Below are 17,753 nucleotides of genomic sequence, written 5' to 3'. Positions count from 1 at the left end.
CCTTGAACTTCAGGCTGCAGCTCACATTGTCAGCAGCACCAAAGTACATGTTTACGCAAGCACATAAAAAGAAACCTCCATGTCTCCTCCTATGGATATTACTGAATGGCTCTGCAGTCTCGGCGAGAAGTCACAAATACCTGCACAGAATCCCAGAACCATCTGGGTTGGAAAAGCCCTTGCAGCTCCTCCAGCCCAACCATGACCCTCCCCCTGACCGTTCCCAACTCCCCCAGATCCCTCAGCGCTGGCTCAGCCCGACTCTTCAACCCCTCCAGGGATCCCGGGGACTCCCCCCTGCCCTGGGCAGCCCATTCCAACGCCCAACAGCCCCTTCTGCACAGAAATCCTTCCTCAGAGCCAGCCTGACCCTGCCCTGGGCAGCTTGAGGCCATTCCCTCGGGGCCTGGCGCTGGGGCCTTGGCTCCAGAGACTCATCCCCCCTCTCTGCCCCCTCCTGGCAGGGAGTTGCAGAGGGCCAGGAGGTCTCCCCTCAGCCTCCTCTTCTCCAGACTGAACCCCCCCAGTGCCCCCAGCCGCTCCCCAGCAGACCTGTGCTCCAGACCCTGCCCCAGCTCTGTTGCCCTTCTCTGGCCACGCTCGAGTCATTCAATGGCCTTTTTGGGGTGAGGGGCCCAGAACTGAACCCCCTCAGCGAGGGGCGGCCTCCCCGGTGCCGAGCCCAGGGCTCAGATCCCTTCCCTGTCCCTGCTGGCCACGCCAGTGCTGACACAAGCCAGGATGCCGTTGCCCTCCTTGGCCCCCTGGGCACACTCTGGCTCATTCTCACCCCCCCCAGCCCCTCTCTGACCGGCAGCTCTCCAGCCACTCCTCCCCAGGCCTGTAGCCCTGCTGGGGGTTGTTGTGGCCCAAGGGCAGCCCCCGGCATTTGCCCTCAGTGAAACTCCCCCAGATGGGCTCAGCCCATGGCTCCAGCCTGCCCAGGTCTCTCTGCAGAGCCTCCCCACCCTCGAGCAGATCAACACTCCCACCCAACTGGGTGTCATCTGCAAACTGACTGAGGGTGCCCTCGATCCCCACAAAGTACATGATATTACATTCTTGCCCTGACAATGTTTCTGTTCCAGTTCAAGCACCAAATGCTTTGGCAGATCAGAAAGCAGGTTGACTGCACTCTCAGCCCACCTGGGTCGTGTTATTGCCACCAGGTTTCATGGCAACTCCAGAAGTGCTGCTAAACCCATGGTCACGGGTAACACAAAGTAGGCACTGACGGACGGCACAGATGGTGCTGTGGTGGGACAACGCGGTGCACACCCGTGTACTCTCTTAGTAAAGGTGAGAAAAGGAAATGAGAAGGAAAAACATCATTTAGCTTTCCAGTTGAGGAGCTGAGATACTAAAAAACTCAACCAGTACTTCTAGTTTGGGACACCAGTACTAGAAAAACAAGAGCAACTCCAGCAGGGTTTTCAGAGGGTTGAAGCCCAGGAGGTATGAGGAGAGGGCAAAGGACTGGTTTTCTTCACCCTGGAGAAGAGAAGCTGAAGGGAAGACCTTATTGCTGTCTACAGCTACCCAACGGGAAGGTATAGAGAAGACTGAGCCAGACTCTTCTTAAAGACACATGGTGATAGGTTGAGAGACAACAGACCCAAGGTACTGAGAAAGATTAAGAGCAGAAGTCGTAAGTGAGCAAAAGACTCATTCCTAAACAAATGAGGCAAACCTTCAGGGAGAGCATAAGCCTTGAACAGTTTCCAGAAGTGAGAAAGACCAGAAAAAAAAATAAAATAGATGGACCTAGAGGTGAACTTGGATGAGAAGGTGATTACATTTTAGAAAAAATGAACAAAAAAAAGATCTTCTGTGACGGTTGGGGGGAAATAAATACGCAGAGATGTCGTTCCCAGAAGCAGTTTAGGTACAAAGAACTTTTACAATCAGGTCAGTGATGCCATGCTACCTGCTCCTTGCAAGAGAGGTTCAGGTTTATGTTGAACCAAATAGCATTGCCCTGTGGTTTGAGAGCTCTGATCAGGTTTAGGGGTGCAACTACGAAGCACAATGCCTCACCCACACAGATTTTATGCTTTTCAGACTAGATCTCATCCAGGAGCTGTGATCCCTGCCATAATATGTAAAGTGTGGGAAACATGCTGACAAACTGGGCAGAGATCAAAGAGGTGAAGCATCCATGGCCAATGGAGGGAGGGGAAGATTAGCCGCCTCTGCATGTGGCTCGTCAAAGGGCTGACAGCTACACAGACGCAGGAGTTAAAGTCATGGAGCATGAGCACTGAGAAGTGGCTGCAATCAGCTGTGTCTAATGCTTTTTAGCTGGTGGGAATCTCAGAAAATCTCCTTGGTTCAAGCGCCTCATCAAAGGGAGGGCTGAAGAATGCAGCTGCATGAGGAATTCTCACTGCTTACCTCTTACGAAATCACTCTGGGTGTTGGGACTTTCTCGTTTTCTCCCAGGTGTCACCTTTGGTGCTCAGCCCAATTTACCACCTGCCTGCCTCTGTGGTTTTGGCACAGCTGGACAAATCCCCACCAAGGACCGCGGCGCAGTCAGAGTTTACTTTCTTTCCCAGTGTTTGCTCCTTGTTTTGGCTTGTAACGCCAGGTTTGGTACACACATGAAAAGACACTGAAGATAGGGCCCATCTCACCAAACCCTGGACACTTGTAACATAGAACGCGCCACCAGAACGACTCACTCAAGCTCCTTGAAGAACCACCACCAAGAAACGGCCATTTCCAGCCGTTACATCCCACTGAAAACCCTCACTGCAATAACCCAAAGGGTTCTGATGTCTCTCTAGGAGCTCTTCTTCAGCTGTCTGCCCACAACATCCAGTCGTTTTCAAAACCACTGCTCCCCACAATAACATGCCTCTTGAGCATGAGTTTCTCAGATACCACGAAGATGCCTTCAGTGTCAGGAGGTAGACTGACAGTCTCCCGTGGAGTTATTGATGGGAACTACACCCAAATAAGCAGCTCTTGGAGTAAGGCTTACTTAAACATCTCTATTATACCCAGCCATCTCTCCGTACCCAGCTGGGAATCTCCATAGTTTTGTTACGCTCCAATTCTTGTTATGGGCAAAAAGGAAACACATCTTATATGTAAAGCCAAGAATTTATTTTTATGAGAAATCTATACAGTTTAAACAAAGAGTTTAGAAGATCAAATTATTACAGATACAGAAAGAAAAATGAAATCATTATTATTACAGAAAAAAAATTTCCATAATAATACAGCTAAAATTGTTATACACAGACTGACCAGTTTCTACTCATTTTCCTGGTGTTACGTTCACTCTTCCACTAATGCTGCTGCCTCCCGCCTTAGAGTACAGAGTCACCTGCATCCTGAGTTCTCCACTGGGAGGAGTCTGATGGTAGAAAGGGATTCTTCTTCCTCAACCGAGGGTCTGCTGGGAGTCATCTTGATTACGTATATTTGCTAAAACGCTTTCATATTTTCCCTTGGTTAGAAGGTGCAGGTCCACCTCACGTTGGATTTTATCATGTAGGGGGTATTTTTAGTTGGTTTGGTATTTGCTCTTTGTTCTTTTTGCTGTTCCTAAAGATTATTTTGTCCACCTCTTGGTCTGCATTTCTTTGGCTGTTGGTGAGTTGCTTATAGCTGAGGGGTTGCTTATAGCTGCCCCCATCTCTTATCACCCCACACCAGCACTCGTCTGTGCCACATCCTGCACCTCCATCTCTTGAGCCCTCTGCTGCCATTATAACGTCAGAGTCAAAAATATCTCATTCTATATACGGCAGCTACTTGTTAAGGTTTTCTACGTAAACTTAGAGTTGCACCACACAAAGACAGACAAAAGCAGAGCAAATTAGGCATAGCCACCCGGCCAATTAGGAAAACTGCTGTTACAGCCGAGCAAATTAAAAACTAAGCTGAAGGCAGGTCAAGACAAGTTCAGATAAAGCAAGCCCAACAAGCCCCAGCCCTGAGGACTTGCAAACTCACTAAAGAGTGTGGCCTATTATGAGCAATGCCGGTATTCTGTTTCCTGGGCTACAAAGCTGTATCTTCATCTCTTATAATTGGAAGCCAAGGATTTTTCTTCTGTGCATCTTTCTGTTGACACGACTTCAGCTCCATCAGCCAGATTTGCTCTGCTCACCTTCCCAAGCCCAGCAATATGCTTCAAGAATTTTCAGTATCTCTGCCCATGGACTTATCCTCTGTGTCCATGACTGCAGTGGTATTTTTAGCGTTGTTCTCTAAGATGACGATATAACACAATAATCTGGCTCCTGATGTATTTGTTTCCAAATGCTCTTTGACATGATAATTTTGTTAGGTTCTGTGCCATGACCGCACTACTTATCACCCAACACAGGGCAAGGACAGGGTAGTCTCAGTCTGGTAACTCACATCTGAGAAAGAGCAGTGCTATGCCATGAAAAATCTGTGGAAGTTGTATTTCTTTCTGCGTTGTGCGAGTATGTAATTGATGTTGGTTTCATGTGCAGAAGCGCTGACATACACACACTTCCAAACAGTAAATAGGAAATGTCTAATTTTTTTTTTCTATCCTAACAAGTGAGTGAGTAGCTGGGTATTTTGACCAGGTCGTAATAAACCCTTCAGTTACAACAATGCAAAGTAAAAGGGGTGCTCTTCAGCTTTGTTTGGAGCAAGAAGGTCAAAGAGGGTTTGTCACAAGTGCCTATGGGCAGAGGTGAGGAAACGCTTATCTACGTATCTGGGCTCTGGTTTTGCTTTCAGGGAAACTTCAGTTTCTTCAGATTTTAGAAGAAAGTTATCAGCTACGGTAAAATGCCCTCTGGGCTTCTGGATCACACAGAATCATCTGGGTTGGAAAAGCCCTCGCAGCTCCTCCAGCCCAACCATGACCCTCCCCCTGACCGTTCCCAACTCCCCCAGATCCCTCAGCGCTGGCTCAGCCCGACTCTTCAACCCCTCCAGGGATCCCGGGGACTCCCCCCTGCCCTGGGCAGCCCATTCCAACGCCCAACAGCCCCTTCTGCACAGAAATCCTTCCTCAGAGCCAGCCTGACCCTGCCCTGGGCAGCTTGAGGCCATTCCCTCGGGGCCTGTCAAACATAATTAAAGAAGTACAGACGGGTTCATCTACTCATGGATTCATGAGTGATACCTGGATTTAGACAAGAGATCTTTGGCTCGCTAAAGTGCTACCAGGGTGGTTATAGAGCTATATAACATAAACGGTGTGGAAAAGGTAGACAGGGAGCTGTCTCGCCACTGCTCCTCTACGAGAACAAGGGGTCTGAATGAAACTGTGAGGCAGAGGGTTTGAAAAACAAATGAAACGGTGGCATTAAGCCTAAAAAGGTGCCGTGAAAGCTGAACGTGGGAATAAAGTCAACATGTCATAATACATATTGGTGCTGTTTCGCTGTTGGTTAACCATACACAGTGGCCCTGATGCAGCCCCTGGGCCTACAAAACCCGAGACTGGTGACTGCCAGAACTGGCAGGTAGAAAGAGAGAGCCTCCATGTACCGCCGTTGTGCGGCAGAAAGCCAAAAGCAATGAACTGTGGGCATGGCTCACGGGTAGAGGACGCTGCAAAGCACAGGCTGCCAGCTAATGCAAGCCTGCAGCTTGTTCCCAAAGTCCTTCCATAGCCAGGGACGTGGTTCACCCAGCCACCTCCACGCCACTGCAGCACCCTGACCTCTGACACAATGTTTTTGGTTTTTTTTCAGCAAAATAATTATATCTGAGCAATGTGGGAGCTGTGTGTGAACGCAGAATTGCAGCTCGTTCCAAATTTGATCTCATTGGGGCAATGGGAAGCAAAACAGGTGAAAAATTGCAGAAATATGTGGCCAGACTTTGCAGAATGCCTGGAAATAATGATTTAGTGGGTGCATCACAGGGTTACAGGAGGTCAGGCTGGAAGGGGGAACCTCAGGAATCCAGGTTCCTGATCAAAGCTCTCAACTGTGAGGTCAGCAAAGGTGCCTCGGGACTTCATCCAGCTGAGTCATGAAAACTTCCAGGGATGGAAATTATCCAACCTCCCTTAAAAACCTGCTCTAATACATGTGCTACATGAAAGGCTTTAAATTACATCGTTATTGATTATTCCAATTATCACGAGCAGAGCGATAACTGGAGGATGTTTCTGCTGAATCTTGAGAAGGGGATTATAGGAAAATGCAGAACCAGACCAGGATGAGTAACGTCAAAATGTAGGAGCCCTTACCAACACACAAGGAATTGCAGACAATGCTCTGGAGGATTGAAGCAAGGGGGAAAGTCGTTCCACTGAATTCCGAATTCAGGCCAGAACCATTACACAAATCACCCAGTTTTCCCAGAAATAAAAATAATCTTCCCAGTAAAATGAAATATGAAATGGAATGAAATGAAATGAAATGATAAAATAAAATAAAATGAAATAAAACAAAACAAAATGAAATAAACCAAAATAAACTGAAATAAAATTAAATAAAATGAATTAAAATAATATAATATAATATAATAAAATAAAATAAAATAAAATAAAATAAAATAAAATAAAATAAAATAAAATAAAATAAAATAAAATAAAATAAAATAAAATATTTATCAGAAGACAGATGCACTATAAATAATTTCCGTGCTCACTACAGTTTTAACACAACATTCTTTTTATTCTTCTCAACAGGGTAGAGAGAACATGAGACTTTAGCCTCCTTGGGTAGATCACTGGCATGGGAATTTTAGTCTCCTGCCTCATACTTTGGACCCAGAAGTGTCTCCTTAATTTCTTGTGTACAAAGAAGGAGATCTCGACAGGACAAAGAGCCAGCACAAAGCTGTGGGGTGGAGAGGACCTGCCACCTAACCGAATGTCATCTGGGAAGACTGGCCAATTCAGCTATTCTGTCGGCTATCAGCTGGGGGAAAATTGCTCGAAGGAGGTACGGGAGGCTCTTAGTGCAAGGTTTTTTGCTTTAAATATACTTCTTACAGCAGAATGCTTTAGTTCAAAACCAAGCAGACCATCACAGCGAAGAAACTCCACAGTTACTGTTGTGGGACTTGAAGAGTCAATTCAAAAATTTGTGTTGGGACCTTCCCGAGTTTTGCTTCTCTCTTGCTCGTGGGAAAAGGGCTGGTCCTAAAAAAAAAGCAATTTCCAGGAGCTGTTGAGGGCTGTCCGTGGGGGCATCCAATCAGAAAGCTGGGCTGGCAGGGGTTTATTCTCTTCTTCATGGGGTTCTTACCCTGTGTCATGGGGTTCTTTCTTCTCTGTGCGTGCCTCTGTCTTGCTTGACGTGGCGAAAGACCTCCCCATCAGCTCCTCACAGTCTAGTCCAGAAGAGGGAACAAAGGGAACTTGCTACCATCGCAACTGGCACAAAGCTGATCCTCACACTCCCTGCGCCGTCAACGTTGCACAAGTCAGAGTAACAGCAGGAGACGGGGCGTGTCATGCCAATCCCATCCACGTCGGACGGGATGCAGACGGAAGAGCACATCTTGGTGGCGGTCGAGACTCCCACGAAGGGATAAACTACAACAAAGAAAGCACAGTTAGCAAATGGGAGGAATGGAGGAGAACTCTCCTCGTCCTTAGTAAAACGCTGGCTGCCTTTGAGACCAAGGGTTTAGCTCCACTTGACACACAATTGTTCTACTTCCTACCAGGAAATATTTCCCACCGAGTGGCCGCAAGCTGAACAGCACCTTGCATCCTCTGTGTCCTGCCTGGATCAGCTTTACCCTGAAAAAAGGGCAGTTAGGCACTTTTTCTGCCTCTGCTTTTACTCTACTCGCTATCTCCTGCCTCTCCCACGTGCAACCAAAGCCTTATCAACAGGACCGCGTAAAAGAGGTCTTCATCTTCCTCCATCTTCACAGTCCATTTCTTGATTTGGACAGGTTATGACATGTAGGGCCACCAGTCAGACTGACGAGGCCTTCCTGAGAGCTCCAAAGAACTCAAGGGCATTTTGGTTTTGCCTCCAGATAACCGGAGGTTGGTGTCCCCACCTCACTGAGTCTGGCTGATCTCTACTGACCTCTCTACTCCAACCAGCTTTCACCAACAGCTGTCGGGTCAGGAGAGCGCTGTTTAACCCACACCCATCGTGTGAGTCATGCAGACGGTCTGGAGAGCCAGAACTCTTTAGCTCCATGGCTCAAGATCAAGTCAACGTGCTTTTTCTAACCACGCTCAACACTGAGCCTGAATATGAGCTTGTATTCACTAAGTCCTCGCTCCTATGAAAACTGCTTTCCGTAACAGCAGGAGACTGCTTTCTGCCCTGTGGGAGCCGTCTTCCAGCTTTACATATTTGAGAAAAGGTACTGCTCCCCCACACCAGCAGTCTTCACTGTAGAAACACCCACTCAAGTTAAAAATAGAGATAAAGAAGTAATTGTCCTTACCGTCCTCCAGGGAATACATAGTAGTCTTGCACATGGTTTCATTCTTCGTGCAGTTCTGGACCGTCACACACTTATCAACAGGAATCGGTTCGTGGCAAGTGTAACATTGCAAGGTTTGCACTGCAAGGAGAAAAAACATGAGGCTGGTCTTAGTGTGGGCCATCAGATTCTGTCCGTGCCCCTCCAGGTACCTCTGAGGAGGGTGTCTTTCCAAAATTTTCATGCTGAGAACAGGAATGGAATAATAAAAGGTGTCTGTGCCAATAAGAATGAGAAACACGGTGGTCTAGTGGTCGAAGCACAGCCTCAGGTGTGGCTTCAGACCCCTTGTAACAAGTCAAGCAAGACAGAGCCACACACACAGAAGACCCCGTGATACAGGTAAGACCTTGCAGCTGGTTTACCTCTACTCTGTTCTCACTTTGGATCTTCTTTTCTCCTTGCCTTTGCATTAACAGAGCATCAGAAAGAGATCATAGACTCACAGACTCACAGAATTACAAGATGATGGGGGCCAGAGGGACCACAGGAGGTCATCGAGTCCCATCACCCTGCTCAGGCAGGACCATCTAGAGCCAGTTTCCCAGGACTGTGTCCAGTTGAAGCTTTAATATCTCCAGGGATGGAGACTGACCGACTTCCCTGGGCAACCTGTGCCAGTGCTCGGTCACCCTCACAGTAATAAAGTGTTTCCTGATGTTCAGAAGGACCCTCCTGCATTCCAGTTTGTGCCCATTGCCTCTGGTCCTGGCACTGGGAAAGAGCCTGGCTTCTTTCTCTTTGCACCCTCCCTTCAGGTATTTATAGACATCAGTAAGATCCCTCCTTGAGCCTTCTCTTCTCCAGGCTGAACAACCCCAGTTCTCTCAGCTTTTCCTCAGAGGAGAGATACTTGTGGCCCTTCGTTAGACTCTCTGCAGTATGTCCACAGCTTTCTTATCCTGGGGAGCCCAGAACCCCATGTGCAGCCTCACCAGTGTTGAGCAGAGGTGAAGGATCACCTGTCTTGACCTTCAGGCAACGTTCCATCTAATGCAAACCAGAACACCTTTAGCCTTCTTTGCTGCAAGGGCATGTTACTGGCTCATGGTCAATTTGCTGTCCACCCAGATCCCCCAGATCTTTTTTGGATGAGTTGTTTGCCGGATGGATGGCTCCCAGCATATATTGGTGCATGGGTTTGTTCTTCCCGAGGGGCAGGACTTTGCACTTCGCCTTGTTGAATGCCATGATATTCCTGTGAGCCCATTTCTCCAACCTGTCAAGGTCCCTCTGGATGGCAGCGTGACCCTCTGGTGTATCAGCCACTCCTCCCAGTTTTGTGTCATCCGTAAATTTGCTGAGCGTGAGCTATGCCCCATCATGCAGATCATTGCTGATGTTAAACAGGACCGGACCCACTATTGACCTCTGGGTTACACCTCAGGTTGCTGGCCTTCAGGCAGACTTTGTACCACTGATCACCACCCACCGGGCCTGGCCATACAGCCAGTTTTCAATCCGCTTCACTGCTCATCCAGCCCATAACTCAACAGCTTGTCAGTGAAGATCTTCCAGGATCCTACCAGGCCAGTCACTTCATGACGCAAGTTTATCAAGTTGGTCAAGCATGACTTCCCCTTGGTGCAGGATCGGGATCACAGAAAAGCCAGACTTGAACGTGAGTTGAAGCAGGGAGAATTTCATCTGGTGTTGTCCACTCTTCTATCTCTTTCCAAAGACTGGGAGCTCTCGCATAGGAGTGTGTCCCAGAGAGAAGAAACTATCTCCATCAAATTTACCGAGCCATGAGAACAAACTAAGCACAACCCTTCCCCTGTGCTGAGATTCTGGTTTCATGGGAAGAATGTGTAAGAAGTTATTTTAAAAAGATGACAGTGGCCACAATAATAGAATCCATGGGGATATGTACTACTCTAGGCAGAGACTATAGAAACAGACTTTGAACCCAGGTCTCCAAATCCAGTCCGAGGTAGCTCACTCTGCCTCATCACTCACCAGTTCATAGATGCTCTTCATCAGCTCCCTGTAGAGCTGCAAAGGCCCTTGCAAGGCTGCAGATGCCAGCTGGCTCCTAGACACGCAGAATAACCACAGCCCAAGTCTTTCAGTGCCTAAAGACTTTTGAGATGGAGAGAGGCACCCTCAGAGTCCAGACTGTTGTGATGCAGTATTTCCAGAGCACTCCAAGCTAAAGATCTCAAGCCAAAAATAACATCTGGTATTTCCTAACACCAAGGAAGCCATTTCTGGACAAGCTTTTCAGGGAGCTTTGCTCTCTAAAGGTCTTTCTGAGGAACCCAACATTTGATGTAGGTCCTCTCTTCTACCCACCAGGAGGCACCTGAATGTGTATGCTTCAGGCATAGCAAAACATTTTGGTACAATCACAGAAAGAAGTTCTGGAAAGAAGTTCTCACCCCATCTGTGTGACAGCCCTGCTGAAACCCCTTTAATCCCCATTGAAAAAGAAAAACAATTCAGCTCATCTCAGCACGCCTAAAATGTGGTGTCATAACAGGAGGCTCAGGCAAGCAAACCACCTTATAAAAATGGATAATGCAACTTCACCCTAACTAGCAAGCCAGGAAGAGCCCTTTTATAAACAGACGCAGAAATTTTCTTGCTTTTGTTCAAAGCAAACTTTATTATTCTGTTTTGCCCATTGTGGACTGATGCTTTGTTTGCATTAATTCTATGTCTGACAGCTATCAAATACAATCTTTAGGGAGGAAGTTTAGTCATTATTCTCAGATTTCATTATACTCGTCACCCGACAAGTGAAAGATGCAGCATTTGTGTTCCTCTTTGAAAAAAACAAAACCGAACAAAACAAAACAAAAACCCAACCAACCAACCAACCAACCAACCAAAAAACCCCAAAACAAACTAAAAGATAAGTACTAACGGGAGGTCAGATTAAGAGATCTTTGTCCCCAACATGTGAAAACCCCATTTTTTCATTAACCTGATTCAGACTAACAGGTTCAAACACAGCTAAATATGTTAAATAGTAGTTATAGATATCTTTCTTTTTTTTGAGGTGGAAAAGCTAGCAGATCAGGATGTGTTTAATGCAGTAAAATAACCAGAAGCTGGAACGAAACAACTTTACTTTTGCAAATGAGGCAGCTCTTCAGCAGCAACAGTCAGCTGTCATCTCACAGAGCAGAAAGGAAACACCATTGACTTGGAGATTTAAAGACCTGTGGTCTAAAAGCCCTGTTTTAAGCAAGCTTTAAAATATCTATCTGGCCTGTTTGCGAAGGGTAGATATTTATGAACGTAAACAAATGGTACTGCTTTCTTTTTCTTTTAAGAGCCTAAAGCCTTTTAAGAACTTGAACATAGACAAGCAGACCTGCAGTAGCTTGAAAATAAAATTACACTATAGAAAGGAATAGAGGTGTATTAGAAGTCTTATTGATAAGAAGAGGTAAATATAAAATGCTAAAATATTTCAATGTAGTTGTAGCACATTCTTTTTAGATTGCTGAAAGCAAAATGGGAGATAAAGTAGAAGAAAATCTTGGGATTTCTTAGAAGGGATTTTACTAGCATCGCTTGGATATTGGCAGATCTTCCATCTTTCAACTCTGCCTGTCTTTCCAGGAAATGTCAAAATTCATGTCCAGAAAAAAAACAAACAAACAAACAAACAAACAAAAAAAAACCTGCAAATACATCATGGTTTTGTCCCAGTTTTGCAGAGGAGAGAGTAGAATAAATTTGCCAACGTTCGCCTGTCAAATCAAAGCATCCGTCCTGATTCTGCTGACCTGAATGGAACAGAGAAAGTGGGGAAGGACAAGATGGCAGCGCTGGGTCACAGCAGGGACTTCTGCTCCCCGGCTGCCCAACTCCTGGCAACGTCTCGTTAAGGACGATGGTAAAATTTAGGTTGGTGAGTCAATCCTAGACCAAATTTGTATCCCACCCCATTGATTTCCTGCTACATTCTGCCTTTCAGATTCTTGCCCATCCCTTAAGGACATCTGCCCATGGAGTCCCCTGATCTCCAAGCCATTCTCTGTTAATTAACGATGTTCCTCTCTGAACTGCTGTCTCTCCATTGGCAAGCAGTCACAAATCCTCAGAATGAGCAGGTATAAAGATGAAAGGAAATACCTTGTGGTCCAGAGACCAGTGATGACTGATCTGTACTGTAGCAGCTGTGGTGAGCACACGAAGCTCCCATTGATCCTGACAAAGCACAAGCACCCCAAGGCTTCGAACTCCTAGTGACCAGAGCCATGTCTTAGAGATAACAGGTCAGTCAGTGCACTACACAAAAGAGAGGGCTACTGTTCCAGCTCTGGGTCTGTCTCTCCAAACAGCAGTTGTATTCTCCCAAAAAATCCTCCAAAACCTCTTTCTCCAACCATTTGTCCTTCTCTTGCTGAATCTGCTGTGCAACCTCAAAAAATGGAGGAAGGAAAATATCCTCACGTTTTGGCTTACAACATAAGAAGGAAATAAATACAGAGGGAAAAATCCTAACGGAGTTCCACCTCCCAATCACAGATAAAATCAGACCCAACACTGCCTGGATCTAGAGGAGTAGTGCAGAGCATGCAAATAACCCAAATAACAATCACAGCTCCTGTGCTTACATTGGACTTACTTTGGCCACCCAGGTTAACACAAACTCTGAGCTTGGAACTGTCAGTATAAAATAACTTTTTGTGCAAGAAGTTACTCTGGTGGCAGCATCAAGGGATGGGGAGTCTATGCCAGGGTGTCCTTTCCACTACGCAGTCCCCTGCCACCATTAGAGGTTATGGCATCACCACTCAGGCAGGACAGCCTGGGATGAGGGGATTCCCTTCCTAGCGAAGGAAAACACTCGTATCCCAAACACCCCTCCAGATTTGGCTTCGTGGAGATGGTGATAGAGGAGAAGCAACCGGATCCCACTGATGGAAACGGAGTGGTAAGATTTACACGGCATCCCTGTACAGACTGGACTCATGGGGCCTCCACATCCCAGATGGGGCTCCCCCAGTATCAGGCTGCTGCTGTCTACCCACATTGACTGTGTGCTTCAAGCCTACCCCCTCCAAGCGAGGTGGCAGATAGCCTAATAGAGACAAAAAGGAGGGAAGGGGGTCACTCCCTGCGGTGACAGACTCTCAAATCCTCCTGCAAGTGGGGGAAAACCCCCAAAACACTTCACACTTGTTCCTTTTCCGAGGCGGTCCGCCAAGATTGTCTTTGACTTCATGCAAACCACAGTGTGCTGCTAAACAGAGCTGAAAAAATCTGTAGTACCTGAGCCACCAGCTTTTGTGTTCCAGCCCATCTTTCCCACTTCTAAAGGCTGAAGTTTAATAAACCACACATGCAACACATAATTAGAGAGAGCCGCTACACACACTGCATTAAACTGGCTAGCTGGCTTCAGGGTTAAGTAGCAAAAGGGGAACAGAAAGGGTTTTTTTTTTAAAAAATAAATGAAAAAAAAATTTTAAAAAGAAGAAATGACATTGAGATTGACCAAGAACACATAAAAAGTGAGAGCTGGAATTTGCATTAAAGAAACGACCCGGTATAATCACACTGTTTTGTAACACTTCCTAAAGAACTTGAATTAACCCAACCAGACCATGATAGTCCTAAACACTCAGCAGGCTGGGAATATTCCAAAAGCAGATTAATTTTTTTTTTTTCTGAAAGCTGCTCCAAGTGAGAGGCACGGACATCATCCCATCCCATCATGCTGCATCTCTTGCAGGAGCTGGGATAAATCAGAGCGAGAACTTACCGAACGCAACGCAAGCGATGGCAACCAACAGAAGAGACATAAACACCTTCATCTTGCACGGACCCTTGGCTCCTGGTCACTGGGCTGCCACCACTTGTCACCGCTGGCTTTAACGGCACACCCCCCTCCCCCATGGCTTGCCATGTACTTATTCTGACCCCGGATCCAATTCTACTGGAAAAACGAGTCTGATTGAGCTATAAACGGGTTGAATGAGCTACAAAGCAGGCCCCACCTCCCGCCATACCGTCATCTCTTTTCATGTTCCTTGGAGAAGAAAATGAGCGTTTGCGTGGTGGACAATAACTGAGATATTGTTCAAGACGGGTGCTTTGTGTCTAGGCACAATGTGTAAATTCAGCGGTATTAAAAAATCCTAATGTCTATGCCTTGCCTTGAGGCTTGGTGATATTTCTTATTTTTTGTAGTGGTTAGAGAGACCTGGGTGGTTTCCACAAATCCTGGGGGAAAAAAAAAAAAAAAAAAAAGCGCATCGGGAGCTGTGAACAGCAAGGCACTGAACTCGTGTACTTTTCTCTGTGTTTTCACCCTCAGCAAGGGGCCAGATTTTATCACCAGGAGGAGAAATGGAAAGCTGACTTGCAATGCCTTACTCACTGGAAACAGCATGGTTGGGGTTTGGGTAGCATAACACCTCTCCCCAAGCTGTGAGCTGGGTTTCAGGGGGCTGTGGGTGGGAGCACGCTGTCGCCCTCTCTCCTCTCCCTGTCCTCTGTGGACACAGGTGGTGGGAGCACTGGGAAGACAACGAGACCAGGCCACGCAAGTTTGGGTCAACGGAGTCTCTCAGGCTCGCTATCCCGAGCCATTCCGGGAGGATGGTGCATGAGGAAGCCCCTCTGCTCTGAGCCAACCCTCTCCAAGAGTGGCAGCAAGCCCTCAACTTCTTTGCTTGCCAAACACCTTGGTTTTCCCATCCCCAAACTGCCCCAGGCATCTGCCTGCTTTGCCCTGTGCCTCAGGCCAGCCCCATGCTAGGAAATAAATCCTCCTGCAACGCTGATGAGCAAGTCCGATTGCGGAATTGCAAAAACTGTAAAGAAAAAACAGTGTGGTTATGGCAGGTGCCCACCCAACACAGGCTGTTAATAAGGGAAGAAAGGAAGGGAAAGCTGAAACAAAGATCTTGGAGATAATCCCACCACCTTTATCTATTGCACTATCAGAGGAAATTAATTCAGGGTTAATATCACTCAAATTCTTGAAATGTGAAAAGATCTGTTATTCCCAGATAAACAACCCAATCATTGTCTCCCCAGACGTAAAGCTCCAGCGACAGTGGGGGTGGTCTCATCATTTTAGCAATCCCTGACTCATTTCTAAGCAACATTTCTGGGTGATGTACACCCTGAGGAATTTGGACTCATTGTTTTCACATTTGCCTCTGTAATACAGTCATTATGTTGATTAGGAAAGTTTAGCAGTTATTTCCAGCCTAAAATTATCCAGGGAAAGGCACTTTGGTATATCCTTGGTTTAGCATTCCTCATGTTCTGCAGAGAATTTTATAATCCTATTAAGGAAAGGGGAAAGATGATGATTGTGTTTGCTTTGTTCTTAGGGAAAAAAGAAAAAAGAAAAAAAAAAAACAAAACAAAACACAAACATGAAAAGGGGTGTGGTTTTTGGTTTCTGGTATTAAGTGGCCTCAGACAATGTGTGTTAGGTGACTGGCTTCACATGCACATCTGAAATGTGATCATCATTACATTATAAGATTTTGGATGAAAGAATATATGCCAACACCCTGCTTAAATCTTGTGCCCTTCTTCAGTCTGGAGGGTTGTTTGGCGGGGGGGGGGGGGGGGGGGGGGGGTGACAACATACCTTACTTGTTTATAGTTTCAGTCGATCTTATCTGAGCCTTTAAACACCGCCTGAAATGTTTCCTCTTTTATGCACACCCTATCCAATTGCCTTGCAGTGTTGGCAAGCCACCAAAGAAATAACAAGAATTAATAGGAAAGTCCAAACAGCGTTTTGCTGAACTCCTTTTATTCTTTTGTGGGTAATCACAGCCTATTGTGTTGGGAGTTTTCCATTAACTACAGAGGGGAAAAAAAAAAAAAAAAAAAAAAAAGACACAAGCTGTATAAATCTGCCTCAACAAACCACAAAATGGGTTGGGAAAAAAAAAAAAAAAAAAAAAAAGACATTTCCTAGTATATGTGTTCAAAGGCAGACTAGTACAAGAAATCTGAATTTCGGAGTTTGTTATCATAAATAAAAGGAAAAGTTTGGAGTCCAATATTTACTTCCAGCCTGAGAAACCTTCTCTCCTGCCCTACCCGGCCCGCTGAGATAGTCTCTGGGTGGAGGCATCTTCATCTGATGCGAGTGGTCCTGCGACAGTTGCATCCACGCTGGAAATAATCTCCAAATCCTGCAGCCTCCTACTGGACTGGCTCACACTGAATACCAGGCTGAGGAGGTCCCACTGGGAAGTCCTAAAATACACCCTCCCATCTCCAGTGCGGAGTTTCCCGGACTGTCGTAGGCTCTGTATGTGCTTCGAGAAGCACAGGCACTGGGTTTGATTGAGAGTTTGCTTGACTTGATCATTTTAAACTCTCCCTTTTCTTGATTCTAATCAGCTCTTTATATATCTCCTGGGATTCCCACAGCTTTCCAGCTATGATTGGAGTCAGAGGTAGGTCTGGAAGGGTGCTGACCTGACAGCATCGTTATACTAGAGCTAATATTTTGCTGCACATCTACAATAGGTGAGATAAGTAAATATTATTATCTCAAAATCAGATATAAGGAAGCTGAGATGCAAAGAGGTTAATAAGGCTCATGGAGCAAGGTGGTAGTAACTCAAGAAATAGAGCCAGCACTGTATTCCACATGATTTAACAACTAGTTAATGCTCCTTTTTCATTGGTGCTCTTCTGCTATTTTTGTGCAACCTTGATAGGAGGTGCATGAGTTACGAGAAGCAACGGAATGAGCGTTGGCCTGAAAGCCACATACTTACAGGTTTATTCTAAACTCTGGCAATGATTTGCTAGCTGACCTTGAAAAATTAACCTCCGTTTCCCCATTGTAGATATTAAGTTAGTGGATGTTGTAGGGTTGATCACAACTGAAATATAAGCTCTCCACTAGAAAGGTGAAAGAGGAGATTTGTTCAAACAATTCAGAGTTTTCTCCTAGTAGCTTCAAAACAGTGACAACAATGAAAGCCACTTAAGGAAGCCAGCAGAAAGGGTGGGTTAGGCTAATCGCTAAACCTGCTGGTGTGTAGAGTGCCAGGGATTAAATCACCATGAACTTCAGGTCTGACACATCATGTACCCCATCTGTCTCTCACAACTCTCCAGAAATGAGAGCTCCTTTGCGCCTAGAAGAGAGGAAATAAGCAGATGTCTTTGCCTTCCTTCATTTCCCCCATTGATGAGGAACGTCTTTAAAAGTTCAAGAGAAACCCGGGAAAGTAAAGTTAAAAAATAAATAGTGCCAAGCCGGAATCTGGCCTATCCCTATGAATAATGCATCAGGAATCCAACCCTGCAGCTCTCTTAGAGCCGTTTCCACTCAGGCATCGCTCATTAGCTCATTAGTCACAGCAGCCTTATTTCTACTAATTGATTTT

General features: G+C 46.1%; 1 protein-coding gene across 3 annotated transcripts; it reads right to left on the bottom strand.

The window, feature by feature from the left end:
* Nucleotides 1-6,507: 6,507 nt before the first annotated feature.
* Nucleotides 6,508-16,890, bottom strand: LOC141956756 (ly6/PLAUR domain-containing protein 2-like). Of its 3 annotated transcripts, none has more exons than XM_074897559.1 (3): nt 16,414-16,890; nt 8,374-8,493; nt 6,508-7,495 (listed from the first exon to the last, which is right to left on the bottom strand). In XM_074897559.1, the coding sequence occupies exons 1-3, from the start codon at nt 16,514-16,516 to the stop codon at nt 7,284-7,286; spliced, it is 435 nt and encodes a 144-aa protein (XP_074753660.1). In that variant the 5' UTR covers nt 16,517-16,890; the 3' UTR covers nt 6,508-7,283. The 3 variants fall into 3 exon arrangements, with proteins under 3 accessions (XP_074753660.1, XP_074753661.1, XP_074753662.1); XM_074897560.1 differs by having other exon boundaries at nt 6,509-7,495; nt 16,447-16,890; XM_074897561.1 differs by lacking the exon at nt 16,414-16,890 and adding an exon at nt 14,138-14,274 and having other exon boundaries at nt 6,510-7,495.
* Between the last annotated feature and the right edge of the window lie 863 nt (nt 16,891-17,753).

Source organism: Athene noctua, chromosome 2 (assembly GCF_965140245.1).
Source record: "Athene noctua chromosome 2, bAthNoc1.hap1.1, whole genome shotgun sequence".
In the NCBI taxonomy this organism is placed as follows: domain Eukaryota; kingdom Metazoa; phylum Chordata; class Aves; order Strigiformes; family Strigidae; genus Athene; species Athene noctua.
Note: the sequence above shows the minus strand (reverse complement) of the source record. Positions and strands in the feature narration are given on the sequence as shown.

Excerpts from the sequence above, each read along its gene's own strand:
- LOC141956756 (XM_074897559.1), bottom strand. The coding sequence starts at position 16,516 with ATGCAACTGTCGCAGGACCACTCGCATCAGATGAAGATGCCTCCACCC. Across the intron at positions 8,494-16,413 it reads GAAGGTTTCTCAGGCTGGAA|TGCAAACCTTGCAATGTTAC; the intron begins GTAAATATTGGA and ends TTCTCCTTGCAG. Across the intron at positions 7,496-8,373 it reads TATGTATTCCCTGGAGGACG|TTTATCCCTTCGTGGGAGTC; the intron begins GTAAGGACAATT and ends TCTTTGTTGTAG.